The sequence below is a fragment of the Kogia breviceps genome, chromosome 2 (assembly GCF_026419965.1).
Source record: "Kogia breviceps isolate mKogBre1 chromosome 2, mKogBre1 haplotype 1, whole genome shotgun sequence".
NCBI classification, from domain to species: domain Eukaryota; kingdom Metazoa; phylum Chordata; class Mammalia; order Artiodactyla; family Physeteridae; genus Kogia; species Kogia breviceps.
In genome coordinates this window covers 32326775-32350307 of record NC_081311.1, presented here as the reverse complement: position 1 = coordinate 32350307, position 23533 = coordinate 32326775, and the positions used below count along the sequence as shown (strand labels likewise).

General features: G+C 42.8%; 1 protein-coding gene across 6 annotated transcripts in view; it reads left to right on the top strand.

Annotated features, from left to right (window-relative positions):
• ENTPD1 (ectonucleoside triphosphate diphosphohydrolase 1) overlaps positions 1–23533 on the top strand; it is a 128764-nt gene that overhangs the window by 21549 nt on the left and 83682 nt on the right. For 2 of the 6 annotated variants that reach the window (XM_067024964.1, XM_059054513.2), the window contains exon 1: positions 7446–7619. The exons of 2 other annotated variants lie outside the window; for them this stretch is intronic. Coding sequence is in view for 1 of the 4 variants with exons in the window: in XM_059054513.2 (XP_058910496.1) it covers positions 7604–7619 (16 nt within the window). In the remaining 3 variants the exon portion in view is untranslated. Of the gene's footprint in view, positions 1–7445; positions 7995–23533 lie in introns of those variants that run through there. 2 more of the 6 variants (XM_067024965.1, XM_059054519.2) reach the window with 2 other exon arrangements.

Sequence of the window (23533 nt, the reverse complement as noted above, 5' to 3'; positions counted from 1 at the left end):
AGGCAGAACTGTAAGTTATGCTGTGTTTGTCTTTGTGCACGTGCATGCTTAGTGTTGTGTGGAAGGGATCTTTTCATCTGATCGCCAACTCAGATGAGCTGTTTGTAACAGTGCCTAATGCAGGTGAATTTTAATTTAATTCTTGACTCCCAGTTGGCTTTTGAAACCTTTTAAAGATTACAATCCAGCAGTGGAAGATTACCTGTCATATGCTGAGTAATGAATTTAAAAAAACAATAGGAATTGTTACATACTTTGGACTAGATCAGAAAATTTCAGAGTTGGGAGAGATTTGTGTGACCAATTCATATGCTGAGGGGTTTTCCTTGAGAATGGTTCATCTATTAAAAGGTTCTAGCTAACTTTTCCCCCTAGGACTGGGTGCTATGGAATATGGAAGGATGTGGATGGGGAGGAGAGAAAAAGAATTTGCAGTCAGACTCTACGTTGTGTATATGAGATAAATCACACTTGAAGCTAGCAATGCAAGGTATTAAGGAAGTGCCAAGCTATTTGTCACTTTGAGAGAAGAATTATGCTCTCAGAATTTGGAGGAGCTGGAAGGCTTTAAAGATTTAAGGTTTGAACTAGACCTTGAAGGAAGAGCTGGGATAACTGTCTAGGCTAAGTAATAATCTCAAAAGTCAAAAAATCACTATTATCTTTTCCCACTCTCTTATTTCTTCAGGCTTTGATGGTCCTGAATGGATGAAGGGCCTAATGTAGAGGAGTGCAGGGTGCCTGACTTTGGCCTTGTCTCCAGGGTTTCTCACCCCTGGCAGATCTCTGCAGAGGCAGAGGCATTAACAGCAACATGGTAGCTTCTTGCTACAGACTGGCCTGGTATTATGGGCTATTATTGTCTTCAAAAACTGGGTGTATGAGCCACCCTGTTAAGGTCTTGAGCATAAGATTCTAGAAGCCATGTGTTCTTTAAGAATTTCCCCTGCCTCCTAGGACCAGAAATGTCCCGAATTAGAAGACAGAGGTTTATGCCCTTTGTAATCTTCATTGCTTAGCAAATGCAGTCGGGCACTTAGGGTCAGTTAAATATGATGAATTTTTCTTAACTCCAGCTTTTCTCCTTCTCGGAGCTATTATAAGTTCTCTGGCAATGTTCCCACATGACGGTGGCCGTCTGAAGAAGCGTAGGCATTTCCCTTCCTTTGTTATTATTTTTTTCAAGTTCTGGAACCAGCAGTCAGTTCTCCTTCCTGCCCTCCCTTGGCCCCAGAGTTTCTGACTTCTCTCCAGAGACACTTATTTGGAAACTTTTTAGCCAGTGGGGAATCAACTTAGAGGCTTTTTTTCTTTTAGACCAATGGGAATATTGTGTGTATGGATGAAAAGATTTGAGTACTACCAGTATCTCACTGAGTCTATATAACAATGCTGTTTCCATGTCTTGGCCCACAGCCTGAGTTAACTTTGCTTTGCTGGATGTAGAGACAATGAATTCTGTTTGAACAAGAAATCATGTGTAACAAATGCTTTTGCAAAACCGTGTCCTTTTAGCAGTTACTTTAATAAAGATGTCCTTCAACAAGGGGTTTCGGTAGAACAGATGCATTTAAACACCTATACAATGCTTAACAACATAATTTCAAAGCTACACTTTTAATTTTAGAATAGTTTTTGATTTACAGAAAAGTTGTAAAGATAGTACAGAAAGTTCTCGTATACTCCATGCCCAGTTTCCTCTGTTAACATCTTAAATTAGTGTGATAGATTGTTATAATTAGCCACTTACCCTTGCCTGTCTGTAACCTTCCGCTCCAACAGTGAGAACCCTGACTCCTACTGTCATCTATTTACATAATTGTCCAATTCCAGTATACATATGTAGTGGTCTCAGAATTATGAACCTGTATCCCCATGGGAAACAGCTTCATCAAATAGAGTGATATGTTTTTGTATAGTTCCTTTTGCCTTTAGTCTTACAAACTTCACTCATTTCCAAAGTGACTCAGGTCAGTACCCTTTCCCCTACTCCCTTCAATGAGGCTCTTTCATACATTCGTAATACAGTTAGATTCTTTTGTCACAATCAACATTCCATTCAGGGATCCCTTAACCTCATGGATGATTTTTTTTAAAAAACTGTATACATTAAGGTTCATTTTTGTCCTTTAAATTTCTATAGGTTATGAATATTGTCACGTTTACATTGGCATTGCAGTATCATACTGAATAGTTTCACACTCTAAATAGTCCCCTGACCTTCACCTATTCAGACCTCCCTCCACCCCAGTGAATCTCAGGCAGCCACTGATCTGTTTACCATCTCTATTTAAATTTAGCATTGAAAAAATATGTTAAAATTTTAAAAAAATAGTTGGGGCTTTTATAAATCGATTGGATTTTCATAGATCGTGAGTACTTTCTTTGGAAATGAATGTCTTTGACCTTAAAGATGTTATAGCTGTTAGCAGTTATTATACCTGAAACTCATGGATTTGGGGCCTGCCTCTTGAGTAGCAATACAATTTTATCATTTTTTAATGAAGGGACACTTCACTCATTATGTCTGCAAACCTCTGAGACATTCAGAGGAATCAGGGCACTTGAAGTGGGGGTAGAAGGATGAAGGAGGTAAAGGAGGTAAAGGTAAAGGTAATTCTCTTGCATTTTCAACAGAAAATGCAAGAGATTTCAGCTAATGCAGGGGAAGTGAGGGGTAGTTGTAGCTCAGATAAGAGTGGTTATGAATCAGTTATGAAATACTTGACGTAAACCAAGATAATGCTTACACAACACAGACTTCATCAAGTACTGGGATCAGATCAGGCATTTACCTGCAGTTCAGGACCTTTATTTCAATTCTGCACACTCCTTATTGAGTGTCTGCTGTGCTTGACTTTGCTGTGCTATGTGCTCTAAGCGTGCCTTCTTCTGGTGCAACTGGTCACATACTTCCACTTTGGAAGAGCTGGCAATTCTGCAACATTCAAGGGCTTCCCCTAACTCAGAATTCAGGGCATTCCTTCCTGACTACCAAGGCCACTTGCTTATCCTGGAACAACAAAGGCATGGGTGACCCTTGGTCATACTTCACTCCCCAATCCCCTCTCTCAGCATGTCCCTGGTCCCACAGTTGCTGTTGAATATGTAGGATCACATTAAATTTGGGGAGGGGAGGTGGAGAGGTACTATGTGCTGTAGGAGGGAAGGGACTTCTGTTCTCATTCCCTTCAGTTGCCTTGGGGTTACTTCTGAAAAATAAATGGAAGATATGGGAGGGGGAGAAGGTCTGAAAAATAAATGGAAGATATGGGAGGGGGAGAAAGTAAGGGACACAAAAAGAGAAGACAATGTTTTATTTAATCTGAACCATGTACCTAGCATATAAGTGAAGACGAAAGGAACTCAAACTTGTTGAGTGCCAACTATGTGCTAGGGTGTCTGTTGGGATTTCTTACACATTTATTTCTCCCTTTTCCCTACAATGACTCTATGAAGTAGGTTTTTTTTTAAAAAAATCTTTATTTCACAGATAAACTGAGGTTCAAAGAGGCTCACTAACTTGTCTAATTTTACACAGTGATGATTCAAACCTAGATCTCCTTAACTCTAAAACCCTGGCAGCACATTAAAATCACCGGAGCCCTTTTATGAGAAATCCTTACCTGAACTCCAGACCAAATTCCAATCTCTGAGGGTAGGGATGGGCATTAGCATTTTTAAAGCACCTGCAGTGATTATGTATAATGTGCAGGTAGGGTTGAGAATGATGGCTCAGCTCCGAGAGACAGTGCCTTTCCTACTCCTCTCCTAAAAGAAGGGAAGGGGCATTTTCTGAACCAGTGTGCATTCTAAATACTCTCAGAGTACTTTTATATCCACCCCATGCCCTATTTCCTATCCCTCACGTGGGTTTTTATCATCCCTAAATACCTGTAAGCAGGCAGGTGGAGTGGGGGCAGAGGTTATTACTGATGGTAGAGAACTACAAATATGATTGAGTTAATCTAAACAATTTTTTTTTGATAAGACGTGCATGTGGTGCTGATAGATTATCAAAGTACAATGTCAAATAGTGTCAAGAAAATCTGATATGATTTTCAAAAGGTGCTGGCAAATTTTGTTTGTTGAGTATTCATACACCAAATACAAGAGTACTGACTTAGTATCTTAGTTTATAGCAGGTGTAAGAAGATGGGGTTTGGGTGTGTTCCTGGTGGAAAAAAAAAATCTATGAATTCCTGAGATTAGATTTGTTAATTGCCATACAACATTTAACATGTTTCTTGAAGTATGATTTATCATGCCTCTGACATTCCTGTCAATGATAAAACCCCATCCTTTTGCAGTCTCCTTTTAGCCTTGAAACCAACCATGAGTAAGAACCATTTAAATATCAAAAGGACATAAATAACCACACAGCTCATTCCCCCTGGTCTTCACTAAATTATTACCTTCTACCCCTGGGAAGTCCTGACATATATACACTATTGATACTATGTATAAAATAGATAACTAATGAGAATCTACTGTATAGCTCAGGGAACTCTACTCACTGCTCTGTGGTGACCTAAATGAGAAGGAAATCCAGAAAAGAGGGTATATATATATACGTATAGCTGATTCACTTTGCTGTACAGTAGAAACTAACACAAAATACATATTGTAAACACATATGGTAAAGCAACTATACTCCAATAAAAATTAATTAAATAAAAAAAAGAGTAAAAAAATTTTTTACCACAATAGGACAGATATCAAACCAATATTATTAGAAATGGAGTTTAAACTGGCTCTGGAGAAGGCATCCACTGGATTTTCATTTAGTATAATTAGTTTTTATTATAAATGGCAAATGCTCTAAATCTGAAACCTTTAGTAGGGTGAAGAAAGAGTATTGTGCAGACCCAGATTTATTAAAGCACCAAAATTTTTATTTATTTATTTTGGGGGGCTGCACCATGCGGCTTGTGGGATCTTAGTTCCCTGACCAGGGATCAAATCCGTGCCCCCTGCAGTGGAAGCGCAGAGTCTTAACCACTGGACCGCCAGGGCAGTCCAGCACCAAACATTTATTGAGCACATACTATGCTGCTGAGCACTGTGCAGATAACAGAGACGCCTAAACTAAAAAAAGCCCCTGCCTTTATTGAAGTATGATTAAAAGTATAATGGAGAATATATGTTATATATAGAGTCAAAAACAATCTTTATTGGTCACAAATTTAATGGCTTATGGTATATTTAGAAGAAAAATGTCTTATGTACAATTGGCTTTAGATACCAACTCTCATGCTGAAGAAACAGTGTAGAAAGAGCATGAACTAGCAATCAGTGAAATCAGATTTATGTCTGCTTTGCTGCTGTTTATTAACTCAACCATTTATCAAAAATTTGCTGAGAGCCTACACCATGGGAGAAACTATATTAAGTTCTGGAGAGCAGCTCCCTGCTCTCAATGTGAACATGAACTTGTAGCTTAACATCTCCACGCCTCTATCCTTGCTTAGACTAGATGTCCGAGGTCTCTTTCAAATCTAAAATGCTACGGTTTGTGACAGGCTTGTGGAGGGAGAAGCTGCCCAGACAGGCAGCCTTGGGACTTGGGAACTTACCTTCCTCTCTGAGGGTTGGCTGTTGTCCTGATTTCAAGATAACTTCATATACACAGTTTTAAAATGTTTTGGTCAGTTTCTCATCTGCATTTGGGTCATGTTGGCAACGGCTGGGTGTGGCAATTCTTGCTCATAAGACTTCAGAGGTAGGAGGTCAGGGTTTGGAAAAGGCAGACAGCTTGCACCAGTACAGCTAGACAGCTGTTCCCAGCGAGCAGCCTCCCCTGCCGTCCCACCCTGCCTTCTGACGGATGCCACGCTTTCTGTCGCCACAGCGTCTTTCGCTAGGGTGACCTGTTGCTCTTCTGGTGTAATGAGCCTCTAAAAGGGATTGCTCATCAGGGGAGCAGAAGTGATCAGATTTATGGGGCTGGAAGAACTGTTCTTGGGTCCCACAGTTTTTCCGGTGGGTATCAAGGTAACAAGTTTCTTGGCCAGTGTCCTTGTCCCCATGGTGAGCCACAGCACCCCCTGCCTCTGCAGGAGACCCTCTAACACTAGCAGGTAGTCCTTTAAGATCAAACACATCCTAAAAGATCTACATTGTTGCTGGTTTCCAGTTCTGTGGGCTCGGCTGGCTGGGGCTGGGTGCCAGCGGCGGGTAGTGGCAGGCGCCTGCTGAGCAACAGGAGCCCAGAGAAAGAGGGAGCAGCAGCAGTGGGGAGGACGCCGCGGGAGAGAGGCCGGGAGTGAGGAAGGGTCCCTGAAGCCCGCCCCCTACCTGGAGCCAGACTCTGCGGCGCACTGGGTGAGCGTGGTCGGCGGGCAAGGTTGCAACCGTGTGGATGAAAGGCTCTTGGTGCTCCAGCCAGGAGTCAGTGCTGTGCCTCTGAGGTGGGAGAGCCAACTTCAGGACACTGGTCCACAAGAGACCTCCTGGCTCCACGTAATATCAAACGGTGAAAATCTCCCAGAGATCTCCATCTCGACACCAAGACCCAGCTTCACTCAACGACCAGCAACCTACAGTGCTGGACACCCCATGCCAAACAACCAGCAAGACAGGAACACAGCCCCATCCATTAGCAGAGAGGCTGCCTAAAATCATAATAAGGCCACAGACACCCCAAAACACACCACCAGACGTGGACCTGCCCACCAGAAAGACAAGATCCAGCCTCATCCACCAGAACACAGGCACGAGTCCCCTCCACCAGGAAGCCTACACAACCCACTGAACCAACCTTAGCCACTGGGGGCAGACACCAAAAACAACGGGAACTATGAACCTGCAGCCTGCGAAAAGGAGACCCCAAACACAGTAAGATAAGCAAAATAAGAAGACAGAGAAATACACAGCAGATGAAGGAGCAAGGTAAAAACCCACCAGACCTAACAAATGAAGAGGAAATAGGCAGTCTACCTGAAAAAGAATTCAGAATAATGATAGTAAAGATGATCCAAAATCTTGGAAATAGAATAGACAAAATGCAAGAAACATTTAACAAGGACCTAGAAGAACTAAAGAGGAAACAAACAACAATGAACAACACAATAAATGAAATTAAAAATACTCTAGAAGGGATCAATGGCAGAATAACTGAGGCAGAAGAACGGATAAGTGACCTGGAAGATCAAATAGTGGAAATAACTACTGCAGAGCAGAATAAAGGTAACAAGTTTCTTGTTATCTTGCTTCAAAATTGCAAAAAGTAAATAGCTTTTTTTTTTGCTTGCAGCCAAGATAAACCTTTCAAGGGGAGAAATGGATTTCTGTAACAAAAGGAGAGGGAAAGAGCTGAAGAGAGATATCTGAACATACATTGTTTCAAGATACAAAAAATTGCAACCCGGGGAAGCTTTAGAGGAATGAGCTGTTGGACTTCTCGGCCAGTCTGTCCTTTCAATGAAAAAGACATAGGGTTTGAGGTTCCTTCCGAAACGGGGCAGGCTAATTTAGCCCCTCCCACGAGCCCGAGGGTCTGTTATATCTCTGTTCCTTGAGTACCTCTCTCACTGAGACCGACTACAGCAAGCAGAGGCTGAAAAGTAAAGAGCAAAGAGGAAGAAAACAAAAGCTGCCAATTATGGAAGATAGAAGGGGTAAGAGCAAAATTGATTTGATCTGAATCCTTAAGAACAAACAAAAAAAAAAAAAAAAAAAAAGGAAAAAAGAAAACCAAAAGCCCGGACCAAAAGCAAGTACTTGAAAGAGCAAGAGGCAAAAAGCCCTAAATACACTTTCCCACCCTCTCCTTCTGAGAGGAGGCAGAGAAAAAAACTTTGGGAAACAGTTTAGGAAGCCAAGCTCCGGAGTTAAGAGTCAAGGGTGGCTCCTGAGCAAGCTGGAGCAGCTCATGAATATTCATTAGCAATTGGTATTCAGATCTGGTTTTTTAGAGGCAAAAGACTTCTTCCGTCCCCTCGCAGTTTAGGAGGCAGCTACCTCATTTACAGTCCAGAGTCGTCTTGCTTCGGGTCAGTACCTCAGTGAGTTTGCTTGAAGATGCTGGGCTCTGTGTGTAGATTTGCCTTGTTCTCGAATTTCCTGTGTGCTTTCCTGTTGTGAAATTAGCAAAGGCTTCTCTGTCTGGAATTAGAGAAGTTAATGTGGCAAGAGCCTGTCAAAACAGGACGGGAAAGTATGTCTTGCAAAAGACTAAACTTTTCTTGGGAGGTGTGGGGGAGTGTGCATGGGTGTGCGGAGGGAGGGAAGGGGTATAGGTACGAAGAACAGTTTTATCTTAAAAGCGCAAGGCTTATCGGACGGACTATATTTAGATTTTGTCTAAAAACTGCGAGAGTAGCCTGGTTTGTACAGATGGTGTGCGGTCTCTGTCTTTTACCTCTTTTGGGCATTTTCTGCCAGGACAGACAGCCAGCTGCTTGCCAGCCCGTGGGAGCCAGGAAGAATGTCTGCAGCAGTGTGGTTGTGTAGGGTTGCAAACCTTCATCAGCTCTGGTCTCTAATATCCCCACATGTTTTTATCACATAGAACGTGGAGGAATGGAATGAGTAGTCAGTAGAGTTCTTAATAATGACAGTAATGATAGCTGTTAATGTTTTCGTCGTTACTCTGTGCTGGGAGCTGTTCTAAGCATATTACACGCGTTACTTATTCCTCACAGCAACTTATAAGGTGAGTGCTATCATTATCATCCCCATTTCCCAGATGATGGAGTTGAGGTAGTGAGAGAGTAGCTTACCTTGGGATCACACAGTAAGTGGTGAATTTGAATGCAGGCGAAGGACGCAGGGTCCAAGGGTCTCTTCCCCTACCCTGTTGCTCCACTTCAGAGTCTCTTGTTACTGCTCCGACAACGCTGTTGATTTGGGTTTGCAAATCTTTGAAGCTACTGGGGAAATGAGACTGGTGAAATCTCAAGTCTGGGAAGGAATTTGTGCTTTGCTATCAAGTTAACATGCATTTTTCCCATTTGGTGCCCGTGGCCATTCTCTGTGGTAGGGCCAGGTATTGTTATTATTGCCTTTTACAAAAGGGAGAGACTGAAGCCAGGAGGGGTTAGATGGCAGGAATCACACAGCTAGTGTTCAAAAGTCCAAAGCAGACTAGAAATCCACTGCCTCTGGTTTCCCTTCTAACCTGCAGATCGAGCTGAGTCATCTCTGAACTTCTGTCCCCACCGCCAGACACTTTCAGTTCCTCAAGGGACTTGGGGAACTTCTTTCCTCCCTTCCAAATTGTTTCAAGACACTTGCCTCTGCCTTGGAGGCTGATTTGGCCCTCTCCTCCTCCTTTAGTCTGGAACCAAGCTGCTCGAGTTTGAATCCCAGCTCCACCCTTTCCTGTGAGCCTCAGTCTCCTCATCTGTAAAATGAAGAGAATAATGTTATTTACCTCACAGGGTTGTTGTAAGGACTAAATGAGGGATTCATGCAGGGTTCTCAGAACAGGGCCTGATGTATATAATATGTGCTCAATAAATGTTAGCTGTTGCAGTCACTCCTTCAAGCCTCATCTTGATTGTTAGTCCCTCCTTTAAGCCTTCTCCAGCCCTTTGAGCCTTATATTGGATGTTTCTGCAGTAGCTCACCACTTACACCTAAGGTGGCACTTGTCATTGCCTTCTGCATCGCTTCCCAACCTTTCCCTGACTATAATTTCTTTATTTACCTGAGGATCTGCAGTGTCTAGCACAGTGTTTAACACATAATGGACACTCAATAAATATTTAGTAAGCTAAGTAATATTATCTTAGTTGATTTTCATCCAAGCGTCAGTAGGCTGGTTTAAAAGGGGACCTTTGAGTTTGCAGTGGAGTCCTGCTGGTACAAACAGCTCTTTTGTGCAATATGTAAAGACATCCCTCTAAGTGAATACACTGAAAAACAAAATGCATCTCTTCTAGGTGGGTGACCTTCAGAGCTGATGTGACCCTATGCTAGGGCACCCCGTTTGGCCCGTCCAGCTCTGGCTGAATTTCAGCCCCCAGTCCCCTTTCAGCCGAGAACCAAATTGGAGATTTCAGATGCCTCATAGCACAACTTCACTGCCTCTGAACAGAACATCTGGTTCCAGAAGTAGTGTCCCGCCAGCCCCATTTTATAGCGACCAACCTCGTAGTCTGAGACAAGATACTCTGGTAATAGAAGAAAAACAAACACCACAGAGGTTGGCCCTGGATAAAATCATAAAGTACATTAAATTTGTTTCCAGCACCCTCCCTTTCCTTTTCTTGGCATACCTTCAAACCCGTTTGACAAATATTATTGTGTCTTCCATTTGTAAGTCCCTATGCCAGATGTGTGGGATATAAACAGTTTGCTCACAGTCTAGTGAGGATGGCAGACATATATACAACCAACTCTAATTGAAGCCAGACTCTGTGAAGTGCTAATAATCATAGCTAACATTGGTTTTTTATTATGTGCAAGGCACTGTAATTTTTATACATACATCTGGCATTGTCTCATGTCATGTTCCCAAAAAAACCTATGATAGAGATTTCTGCATCTTACAGCTGTGGAGGGAAGTTACTTGGCCAACGTCATCCAGATAGTAGTAGGCAAAGGGGGGAATTTAGACCAATATAGTTAGGCTGCAAAGCTTGGGTTCCTAATAGATAAGTTCTCCTACCTCCCTAAGAACCATAATAGAAGTTTAAGGAAAATCCCATGAGAAACAGAACAGGGATTGATGATTTTGGGGGAAAACTTCTCAAAGGATGGAACGCTTCAGTTGGACCTAGAAAGATGAGTAGTCTGGTGCCCACGATAAGCCCTTCCAAATCCCAGCAGTGCTTAAAGACCTTTCTCTCTCTTTTGCCAAAACTGCAGCCTAGATTTAAGAATAAAAAGCTTTTTTCACTTTTTTCCAGGTTCCAAGTAGGGAACCTATTTACATGTTCATCCTGGAGATTTGTAGGCAGAAGTCCAAAGTTTAGCCTTGATTATGAGTTTGGGATTACCAGTCCTGTAATCTAATAAACCTTTACAAAGTCAACAGGTGCATATCAAATGATTTCTTTAATCATGATTGTCTTGCATGGTCATTGGGCACATGTGGTAAACAGTTTTTACAAATGGCAGTGATTGGTCTTGCTTTTACTTGGCCAAACCATATTTTAAGAGTATTTTCCCTCTTGTGTTGTCTTTATGGTTGCTTCTGCACTCCGTAACCAGTGGTTGTGCCGAAGGGCATTAATGTTTAATTCCACCTGCCTATGCAGAGTGAAGGTGAGGACTGGGGCACATCCCGTAGGGTCTGTTCCTTGTGAGCTCCATTCCCTGAAAAAGTTTGGAGGGAGGCCAAAGTTGAGGGCAGCCATTGTGGTGAAGAATCATCAAACCTCTTGAAGGTTTGATGGAAGTGCAGATGAGCAGGGGCACTGGCTTTGTCTTGGTGAATGCGTGTGTGTGTTCTGAGGCAATATTTCCTAAACTTCGATATGCATATGCATCATTGGTGATCTTGTTAAAATGCAGATTCTGATCCCGCAACTCTGGAGTGGGGTCTAAGATTGTGCATTTCTAACAAGCTCCCAGGTGATAGTAATGCTGCCTCTACATAGGCTACACTTCGACTAGCCATGTCATAGTGTCATTGCATGCCATAGTGTCAGGGCTTATTTTGGTACCAAACAACCAAGCCCTCCCTTCCCCAGTGCTCCTGCCCCAACCCCCCCCCCCCCGCCCCCTCCTCTGAAGCTACTACTTTGAGTCACTGATCAGTTATGTCATTGCAGGATGATGGGAAACCCAATTCATGCATTCCTTTGTTCTTTCAGTAAACATATGTCCTAGAATTTTGCCATACAAGAAACAAATCTGAATCTCTATCACATACAGTCTGTAATTGCACATAAAGGCCCTGTGTTGGATTCCCTAAACATCTCCCACCTTTTCTCTATGGCTCCAAGATTCCTTATGCTGCTTTCATTCCCTGCCTCCAACCTGAGAAGTACTGGAACAGAACATTTGGCTGCCCCAGAACCCTTTGCTGGGTGTTTGGAGTGCCCGAGAGCTGGGGCTAGCAAGGATTCAGGACTCTGAGACTGGGAGCAGCGTGCCAGGGGGCAGTGTCTGCACTGCAGAAGTGAGGTGAGAATGATCCCAGACGCAAAGGAGGATAGTGAATGCAGAGAGGACCGATGGGATTTCTTTAGGTTTGGAAACTTGAGGGAATCATAAGGAAAAAAGAAGTCGTTGGAGTAGAGAAGGCAAGAGGGAGTTTGCCTGACATACTTCCATCCCACGGTTTTTGTGCTAGAGTATCAAAGTGAATTTAGAGACCCAGGAACAATGGCAGTACATGCCCTACATAAAAAGGTGTTTCCTTCTAATCCATAAGGAGGATGTGGACAATTTCTTTCTGTCCGTGAAGATATAAGTAATGTGGGACATACTCATTAAAGAAGACATGAAATATGGATTAGAGGAGAAAGAAAAACAATCACTCATGACACTATTTTGTTGTATTTCCTTGTAGTTCCTTTCTCTATGCCTGGGTTGTTTCTCTTTTTTAGCACTTAATTGACTACAACCTTGAAAAATTAACGAGGTGGCATTGTGATTGGTAGGCTATACATGCAGTTTTAAAGCCTGACTTTTAGTGTGGCAGTGAAGCACAAGTATTTTCCACCTTATAGCATAGTCTTCGTTAGCATGATTTTTATAGTCACATAGTTTTTTTTTTTTTTTTTTTTTTTTGCGGTACGCGGGCCTCTCACTGTTGTGGCCTCTTCCGTTGTGGAGCACAGGCTCCGGACGCGCAGGCTCAGCGGCCATGGCTCACGGGCCCAGCCGCTCCGCGGCATGTGGGATCTTCCCGGACCGGGGCACGAACCCGCGTCCCCTGCATCGGCAGGCGGACTCTCAACCACTGCGCCACCAGGGAAGCCCAACACATAGTTTTTTTTTAACAGTGTCCCTGTTACTGAACATTTAGGTTGTTCCCATTTCCAATAAACATCTTTGTGAGTGAAGTTTTTCCATATGTAGGGTTGCATGCTGAGGATAGAATCCCAGAAGTAGAATTACTGGATTAAAATCTGTAAATATTTTTTAAAGTTCTTGATTACTATTAACAAGTTGCTTTACCAAAGGATGGACCCTTCATGCTCCCACAAGGAGTTCCTGTTTTTCTGCATCCCTGACAACTTAGGTGTTTTGTTTTGTTTTTTTCTTTAGATAATCGTGTCTGCTTGTATGTTGTTTTAGTTTGTTCAATTACTGGTGAATTTGACATTTTTCACATAGTGTGCTTCTTCTTTTGTATACTGTTTACATCTGTTGCCTGTTTATTACTTATTGGATTTTATGTTTTATATTAATTTATGTGAGCTCTTGATAAAATAAAGATATTCAGGTTTTTCTGCTATATTTGCAACAGTTTTCCAAAACCTTAGTGTTTTTATACAGAGACTTACAGCTATGAATAGATCCAATACATTTTTATCTGTGGTGTTATATTTTCAAAAAAGTTTGATATTGCATTTATGGTCTCTTTAACCCAAGATAATTTTTTTAAAGTTCCAAGTAATTGTCATTTTTGTTTAAACCATTAATTTTTATTAATTTTTCATTTTATTTCACAATGATTAGAGAATATGGCTTTAATATTTCTGAGGTTTCTTTGTACCTAAGCATGTAGTGAATTTTTATAAATGTGAACACTTGTGAATAAGATATATTCTGTTTTTTGTTTTTGTTTTTGTTTTGCGGTATGCGGGCCTCTCACTGTTGTGGCCTCTCCCGTTGCGGAGCACAGGCTCCGGACGAGCAGGCTCAGCGGCCATGGCTCACGGGCCCAGCCGCTCTGCGGTATGTGGGATCTTCCCGGACTGGGGCACGAACCCGTGTCCCCTGCATTGGCAGACGGACTCTCAACCACAGCGCCACCAGGGAAGCCCTATTCTGTTTTTAAGATATAAAATTGTATATTTGTAAATCTATCCAGTCATTTCAATTATATGGTAAACCCTCCTCAACCATAATTTTCTCCTATGTGAAATTATAGTACATCTGCATTTACTTTTGTATACTTTTATTGTTACCTATGAGAATTTTCATTCCAGGAAAAAGAATGAGCTGTGAATAATTTTTTTTTGTGTGGCTTATTAGAAAAGGGTGGGGGGCAGTGATAGTTGGGACTATAAAAGGAAGTAAAGTAGATACAGAGAAGAAGTCAATAAAGTCTTGAGAAAGATGAAAGAAGATGAGACAAAGTTCTCAGCATCTTAGGCAGCTGAGCCTTGTATGGCTACATAACTTTAGGAAGTATTGTAGTATGGTGTGAGTGAAAATTACCAAGTCTTTCCCTCCCAAATAATCATGGCAGGCCCCAGGAGGCCAGAGCCAGGAGGTGGGTCTGGTTGGCAGGATATAGGAGGCCAGGGTCAGAATCTCTGAACTATAAAATTGAAACAGTCTTGCTCAAGTGGATAAAGACTCAGACACATGCACAAAAGACATCTGAAGCAGTGTGTCATCAGCAAAATAACTTTTTAGGCACTGAACTGAAAAGGCAGGGTAGGGAGGACTGGAAAAGTTTCCAGTGATCAAAGGTTGGTAAATAGAAAGTAATAGTGCAGTACTCATATTTTCTAATTTAAGCTGTGTGAAATGTTCTTGATACCATCTTTTGCTTAATGTCTTCTTTTTTATTGCTTTATTTTGGTGTACTTACAAATAATCATTAGGGCTTTTTCATAGATTTATTTTCTTTTTCTTCTTTTTTGGTTGATACAGTAACAGTGGTAGGCTGCAAAGATTACAGATCTGAATCCCCAGAATTTATGAATGTTACCTTATATGGAAAGAGTCTTTGCAGATGTGATTAAATTAAGGAATTTAAACTGGGGAGATCTTGGATAATCACAGATGGTCTTTTTTTTTTTTTTTTTTTTGTGGTATGCGGGCCTCTCACTGTCGTGGCCTCTCCCATTGTGGAGCACAGGCTCCAGACGCGCAGGCTCAGCGGCCATGGCTCACGGGCCCAGCCGCTCCGCGGCATGTGGGATCCTCCCGGACCGGGGAACGAACCCGTGACCCCTGCATCGGCAGGCGGACTCCCAACCACTGTGCCACCAGGGAAGCCCTCACAGATGGTCTTATAAGAGGGAGGAGGAGGGAGACCTGACACAGAAGGCAGCAACGCAACCACTGTAGCAAGATGCTGTGCCACTGGCTTTGAATCTGGAGGAGGGGTTCACAAGCCAAGGAATGGGGAATGCATGGAATGCCATCAAGCAGATGGAAAAGGAAGAGTAGCCCTGCCCACACCTTGATGTCAGTCCAGTGAAATTGATTTCAGACTTTGGAACTTCAGACTGTAAGAGTAAATGTGTATTGTTTTAAGCCAATGGGTTTGTGGTAATTTGTTATGGCAGCTGTAGGAAACTAACAGAGTAAGTGTTTAATACATGGAAGTGGTGATGGTTTAGTTAGTTAATCTACAGGTTTATAGTGTGTACTGAGCCACGTGTTGTTCTAGACAACTTACAGATGTTAACTCAGTTCTCAAACAATTGTTTGAAGTTGATACTGTCCCTGTCTTACAAATGAGAAACCAAGGAATGAGTAGTTAAGTGATCTACCTAAAGTCTCTCAGTTGGTAAGTGCTGAGGTTGAGATTTGAACCCATAGTTGTTGACCTTACTATTATTTCAAGATATAATTCACATACCATATAATTAACCTGCTTAAAGTTTACAATTCATTGTTTTTAAACATAGTCACAGAATCATGCGGCCATCACTGCAATAAATTTTAGAACATTTTATCACCACCAGAGGAAACCCTGTACCCATTAGCATGAATTTAATTAACTTTAATATAGTTCTTTTCTCACTATGACTTTCCCCATTTTTGAGTTCTTAATTTTTGTTCCTTTCAAAATGATCTGGTGCATATGAAAGTAATTTTTTAGAAAGGGCATCAATGTGGTAAGAGAGTGACAACTTGTCTAAATATAGATAGCTTATCCCCCTCAAGTAATTGGAAATATTCCCCCATTGTCTTGAGAAGTTTGATGCTGTGAAGTACTTTGAGGATACTTTTTCAGCCTGAACATTTTTCTGTTCTCTATTCCTGACATTTTCACAGTGAGACGGCTGAGTATAGACTTCCTTTCATTGATTTTGCTTAGAATATGGTAAACCCTTTTGATTTCCAAATTCAGGACTTCTTTAGGGGCAAGAAAGATTTCTCTTTTCATAACTTTAATCAGTGCTCCTACTCTGTTTGTTTGCTTTTCTTCTTCAGGGACCTATTATTTGGATCTCTTATCTCTGAACTTACTCCATCCATTTATCTCTCCCTTTCTTCCCTCCCTCCCTCCCTTCCTCCCTCTCTCTCTCTCTCTCTCTCTCTCTTTCTTTCCCCCTCTCTCTCCTTTCTTCCTTCCTTCCTTCTTTCCTGTCCTTTCTTTATTTTCCTTTGTATTCTGACAATATTTTCCTAATATTCTCTACATCACTGATTCAGTTTTCCTTAATTATTTCTGGTATAAACTTTCATTCAGCTACAGTATTTTTGGTTTCCATGAAATCTTTTATCCTAATCTGTCCTCTTCTCAGACCAACATCCTCTTGTATCTAACCAAAAAATAAAGTAAGATTTTCCTCTCTTTCCTGCATCATATCTATTTTGGAAGCAAGCTTTTCCTCTACCATTCTTTCTACTTATTGCAAAATTTATTTAATCTAAGGCCTTATCCTTGAAAGAAAAGAGATACCTTCTGTAGGGGTGCACAAATGAATGTATGTGTTTTTCATCTTATTCTAAAAAGAATTTAAGGAAGCACTAGGGGAGATTCATCCCAGTTCAGTGTTAGAGATGGGGAATGCATGGTCTACCCTTGGCTCCCTTAGATTCCGTTTGGATCCTAGAATAATGCAATCACCAAATGCAACATCCCCTTCTATGTGTGGGAAGACATCTCAGTCCTCTACCCAAAAAAGCTCACTCAGATCCAGGAAAGAAGGCAACAGTCCTGTTGCCGTAGAGGATAGAGAGGCTAGGGCTCTCAGGATTCTGTCAGTATTTTTGTCCAGAGGCATAAAGGCATTCCTGAAGGACCCTTCTCTGGGCACATTTTCTTGCTTTTGCCCCTTTCCCACTGAGAGCAAACCTTCATTAAACTGCGGAGTGAGCTCCTGCTCCACTGCTTAGCACCTTGCCCAAGTAATGTCTTTTGTTGGAGATCAGTTCTAAGTCTCCTTATACTCATGGTAGAGTAAGGTTATCAGTTCACAGAGGCAAAAATATACACACAAACAAGCAAAACAAAGCAGGACAAAACAACAAACCCAGGACTTCCCAGAGTTCCCCGCGCCCCTCCCAGAGTTCCCCGCGCCCCTCCCGTCACACGAGCTTCTCTTCTCCCACAGCGCGCTTTTGTTGATCCCAAGTTAATGAGTGTTAGGTGGGCCATCTGAGGCCTCTGCTTACTTGCCCCTGGTCATGCTGCCTTGTCTCAGAAGAGGTGATGCTGGCTGTTAATGTCATTTCTTAATGCTTGCTAATGCACTGCCGTTTCATTTGAGGAAAAAATATCATTTCTTTTAGGATACAGATATAGATTCTCACAAGAATGTGGGAGAGCGTGGCAAAGTATTTTCACCTATGCTGTCATCATACTTAGTGGTCATAAGACTTGGCTCTGTGAGATCACTCTGGCAGGAATGAACCAAGAAGTTGGTGAGGTGAGAGATGATGGGGACCTGCACTAAAGCATTGATGGTGGGTGGGTGGGGGAGAGGGATGGATGAGAGGAGCTGGATTTAAACAATATTTATGAGGTAGAGTTTGAGGTAGAGGGCTAGGTGGTTTGTTGGGAGGGAAGGAGAAGGAGATGTTAAGATTTATTCTCAAGTTTAGCTTTAGATGATTGGATTAATATTTATGAATAAAACTGGGAATGAGGGAGGGAGAGTGGATTTGGCAGGGGAGGAAGGAGATAATAAGTTAATCCTGGCACATGCTAAATATGAGATGTTTATAAGATATCAAGGTAGAGATATTCTGTTGGTTGCTAGAAATGTGGATGTAGAGCTTGGAGAGGTCTGGCCAAAATCAAGAGATGATGGGAGTTAGAGTTGGAGCATGGAGTCAATAGTTGAAAATATGAGCATTTAAAGTATGAGTCACCCTGGAAAGTATAGGGAATGATTGTTATACAGCAGAAACTAACACAACATTGTAAAGTAATTATACTCCAATAAAAATGTTAAAAAATAAAACAACAATGATACTTAAAAAAAGAAAAGAAAAGAAAGTATAGGGAATGAAAACAGAAGAAATGAAGAATGGAACCCAAGGAGGGCTTCCATGGTGGCGCAGTAGTTGAGAATCCGCCTGCCGATGCAGGGGACACAGGTTCGTGCCCCGGTCTGGGAAGATCCCACATGCCGTGGAGCGGTTGGGCCCGTGAGCCATGGCCACTGAGCCTGCGCGTCCGGAGCCTGTGCTCCGCAACGGGAGAGACCACAACAGTGAGAGGCCTGCGTACCACAAAAAAAAAAAAAAAAAAAGAATGGAACCGAAGGAAACACCAACAATAAAGGGATGGGAAAAGAAATGCCTTAAGAAGAGAGATTCAGAAAGAAAACCTAAAAAGGTAAGAGAAAGCCAAGGAGAGTCTGAACCCAGTAGCCAAGGGAGAGTGTGTTTTGAGACCAAAGTTACTAGAAGAAGTGCCAAAGCTGCAGATTAGACAAGAAGGAGAATGAGAAGAGGTATTGCATTTTCTATTATTCTAGCACCTCCCACCCCTGCCCTGTACCCCTGCCCCACAGTGTAATGTTTTTGGAATTGGGATGTGCTTTATAATATTTCCTACCCACAGACCCTTAATCCCTCCAGCAAAAACCCTGAAAACTCTAATGGTACATTTTACAGCGGAAGAGATGTGGTGATTGGGTTTGAGAATTTGGAGCTTATAAATATCCTTGGTGAAAACAGACTTAGTAGAATATTAAGAGGTTAAAGAGCAGAAGTTACGGAAATAGGAACATTGAGCTTATTAGATAACTCAAGAAGTGAGGTGGTAGAGGGAAAGAGAGAGCTGATGTGAGGGATGAGTTAGATCAAGGGAAGAATGTTGCAGACTAGAGTGGACTTAATTATGTTTGAAGGATAAGAACCAACAGGGTGGATTCCCTGGCAGTCCAGTGGTTTAGGACTCCGTGCTTTCACTGCCAGACCCAGGTTCAGTCCCTGGTCAGGAAACTTAAGATCCTGCAAGCTGCATGGTGCGGCCAAAAAATAAACCAAACAAACAAAAAAGAGCCAATGGAAGGGAGATGGACTCATTCATTAACAAGTATTTATTGAGCAAAGAGTATATGTCAAGCACTGTTCTAGGCACTGAGGATACAGTGGAAAGCAAAACAAAATCCTTAACTTCACAGGGTTTATGTTCTGGGTGGAGGGTTGGGGTGAGGGCAGACAGATAATTAGCAAAATGAAAAAAAGTAAGATGTATGGTATGTTAGTGATAAGTACTAAGAAAAAAATCAAAGCAGGAAAGGGGGTTGAGAAGTATTGGGAGGTTACAATTTTACATAGGGTGGTAAAATAGAAGGTGATTGGGAAGAAAGACCTTAAAGAGGTAAAGAAGTCCAGCATGTGGCTCTCTCTGGGAAGAATGTTCCAGGTGGCGAGGCCAGCAAATACAAAGTCCTGCAGAGAAATTAAGTGTTTAAGGAAGAGCAAAGAAGCCAGTGTGGCTGAGTTGAAGAGAGGGGACAAGGAGGTGAGAGCTGAGAGACTTCCCTGGCGGTCCAGTGGTTAAGACTCTGTGCTTCAAATGCAGGGGGTGTGGGTTTGATTCCTAGTCAGGAAATAAGATCCCACATGCCGTGCAGCCAATAAAAAGGAAAAAAAAATGCAGGAGATGAGAGCTGAGAGGTGGATTTGAACTAAACAGACTGTCTAGGGTCTTGTAGGCCATTGTGAACCTTTGGCTTTACTTACAGTGAAATGGGAAACTACTGTGGGTTTTGAGCAGAGTAGTGACTGGATCCATTTCACATTTTGATAGGCTCCCCATGGCTACTATGTGGAGAATAGACCAAAAGGGGGCAAGGGTAGAAGAGAGAGATCAGTTGGGAGACTACTGCAATAATACCAGTGAGATATGATTGTGTCTAGTCCTAGGTGGTAGCAGTAGAAGTTGTGAGAAGTGATTGGATATTTAAAAATTGAGGTAGGGCTTCCCTGGTGGCGCAGTGGTTGAGAATCCGCCTGCCGATGCAGGAGACACGGGTTCGTGCCCTGGTCCGGGAAGATCCCACATGCCGCGGAGCAACTAAGCCCGTGAGCCATGGCCGCTGAGCCTGTGCGTCCGGAGCCTGTGCTCCGCAACGGGAGAGGCCACAACAGTGAGAGGCCCGCATACCGCAAAAAAAAAAAAAAAAAAAAAATTGAGGTAGAGTTGGTTTACAATATTATATTACTTTTGAGTATATAGTACAGTGATTCAAAATTTTTATAGGTTATACTCTTTTTAAAGTTATTATAAAATATGGGCTATATTCCCTGTGCTGTACAATATATCCTTGTAGCTTATTTATTTTATATGTAGTAGTTTGTATCTCTTAATGCCCTGCCACTATCTTGCTCCTCCCCCTTCCCTCATCACTGGTAACCACTAGTTTTTTCTCTATGTCTGTGAGCCTGTTTCTGTTTTGTTACATTCATTCATTTGCTTTATTTTTTAGATTACACATATAAGTGATAACATACGGCATTTGTCTTTCTCTGACTTATTTCACTAAGCATAATACCCATCTATGTTGTTGCAAATGGCAAAATTTCATTCTTTTTATGGCTGAGTAGTATTCCATTGTATATATGTACCACATGTTCTTTATCCATTCATCTGTTGATGGACACTTAGGTTGCTTCCATATCTTGGCTGTTGTAAATAATGCTGCTGTGACCAGTGGGGGTGCATGTATCTTTTTCTTGAATTTGTGTTTTTGTTTTCTTTGGATATATACACAGGAGTGGAATTGCTGGATCATATGGTAGTTCTATTTTTAGTTTTTTGAGGAACCTTCATACTGTTCCATAGTGGCTGCACCAACTTATATTCCCAACAACACTGTACAAGGGTTCCTTTTCTCCACATCCTCGCCAACATTTGTTAGTTGTGTTCTTTTTGATGATAGCCATTCTAACAGGTGTGAGGTAGTATCTTGTTGTGGTTTTGATTTGCATTTCTCTGATGATTAACAATGTTGAGCATGATTACTATTTTTGACGACGTATTTTACATATTTCTGTTTTGTGTATCCCTTAACTGCTTATTGCAGATATAGATGATTTTACCACTTTTGTCTTTTAACTTTTCTACTAGCTTTGTATGTGGTTGACTTACTGCCTTTACTATATATTTGCCTTTACTGATGAGCTTTTTCCTTTTGTAATTTTCATGTTTTTAGTTGTGGCCTTTTCTTTTGTCTTAGAGAAGTCCCTTTAACATTTCTTGTAAAACTGGTTTGGTGGTGCTGAACTCTTTTAGTTTTTGCTTGTCTATGAAATTTTTGATCTCTCCATTGAATATGAGCAAAAGCCTTGCTAAGTAGAGTATTCTTGTTTGTAGGTTTTTCCCTTTCATTACTTTAAATATATTGTGCCACTCTCTTCTGGCCTGCAGAGTTTCTGCTGAAAAGTCAGCTGATTATGCTTGATATAATCTTAGAGGTCTCTTAAACTTTCCTCATTTCTTTTTATTCTTTTTTCTGTTCAGCATCAGTGATTTCCTCTACTCTGTCTTCTGGTTCGCTGATCCATTCCTCTATATCATTTAGTCTGTTGTTGATTCCTTGTAGTGTATTTTTCACTTCAGTTATTGTATTCTTCATCTCTGTTTGGTTCTTATTTTTATTTTCTCTTTGTTAAAAACTTCTGACTTCTTACTCTGTTCATCCATTCTTCTCCTGAGTTCTTTGATCTTTATAATCATTACCTTGAATTCTTTATTGGATAGATTGCCTATCTCCACTTCACTTAGTTTTTCTTCTGGGATTTTTTTTTTTTTTTGTGGAATGCAGGTCTCTCACTGTTGTGGCCTCTCCCGTTGTGGAGCACAGGCTCTGGACGCGCAGGTTCAGCAGCCACGGCTCACGGGCCTATCTGCTCCGTGGCATGTGGGATCTTCCCAGACCGGGGCACAAACCCGTGTCCCCTGCATCGACAGGCAGACTCCCAACCACTGCGCCACCAGGGAAGCCCTCTTCTGGGATTTTATCTTGTTTCTTCCTTTGGAACATGTTCCTCTGTCACATCATTTTGCCTAAGTTGCTGTTTTTATTTCTCTGTATCTGGCAGGTTGGTTATATTTCCCAACCTTAGAGAAGTGACCTTTTGTAACAGATGTCCTATGAGTCCTAGCAGCACACTCCCCTGTGGTCACCAAAGCTATATGCTCTAGGGGTGCCCCTTTGTGGGCTGAGTCCTTCTGTTGCAGCAGCTGACTGCTGTGGATGGTCTGGTAGGTGTGGCAGGCCCTCAGTCTGGTTGGTTGCCAGGTCCTGCCTTATGTGGGGGCTGCTAGCTGCTGGTTGGTGGGGTTGGGTCACAAGGCAGCTGCCTGAAGAACCCCAGGGGTCTCAAGGCTAGCGCTGGCTCACTGGTGGGCAGAGCCAGGTTCGGTGTTGGTGGTTGTGGCATCAGGGTTCCCTGATCTAGTGTTGGTCTGGTGGTGGGTGGAGCTTGTTCTTGACATGGCTAGCTGTGGGTTCTGGGGTGTCCTAAAGCTGGTGCTGGCCTGCTGGTGAGTGGGGCTGAACCTGGGGCAGCTGGCTGAGTAATCCAAGGTATCTCAGAGCTGGTGTTGACCTGATGGTGGGTGGGGCTAGAGCCCAGGGGATCCCAGGGATAATGTTGGCCCACTGATGGGTGGACCCATGTCTCAAGGTCTCTGGCTACAGGGCCCTGGGGGTCCTGAAGCTGGTGTCAGCCTGCTGGTGGGTGGGGCTGGATCTCAGGGAGTCCCAGGGCTGGTGCTGGCCCACTGGTGGGCAGAGCCAGGTGCTAGAGTCTCTGGCTCCAGAGCCCAGGGGTCCAAGAGCAGGTGTTGGACTTCTGGTGGGTGGGGCCAGTTCCTGGCACAGCTGGCTGCAGGATCTGGGATGTACTGGCGTTTGTGTTGGCCTACTGGTAAGTGAGGCCCCATCTCAGTGTGGCTGGCTGAGGGGCTCAACTTGCCTTAGAGCTGATATTGATCTGCTAGTGGGCAGAGCTGGGGCCCAGTGGGTCCTGGGGTTGGTGCCTACCTGCTGGTGGTGGGCTGGGTCCTTCCATGGCAGGATGCAGGGCTGCGGCTGTCCTGGGGCTGGTGTCTGCCCGCTGGTGTGTGGGGCCAGGGCCGGGGGTGTCCTGGGGCTGGTGCCTGCACACTAGTGTGTGAGGCTAGATTCTGGGCCCTCTGGTGGACAGGGCTTTGTCCAGGGATGGCTCTGGGCTCAGGGGATCTTAAGGCAGCCTGCCTGCTGTGGGTGGTCCTGTGTCCCGGCCTGGCTAGTTGGTTGGCCCGAGGCATCCC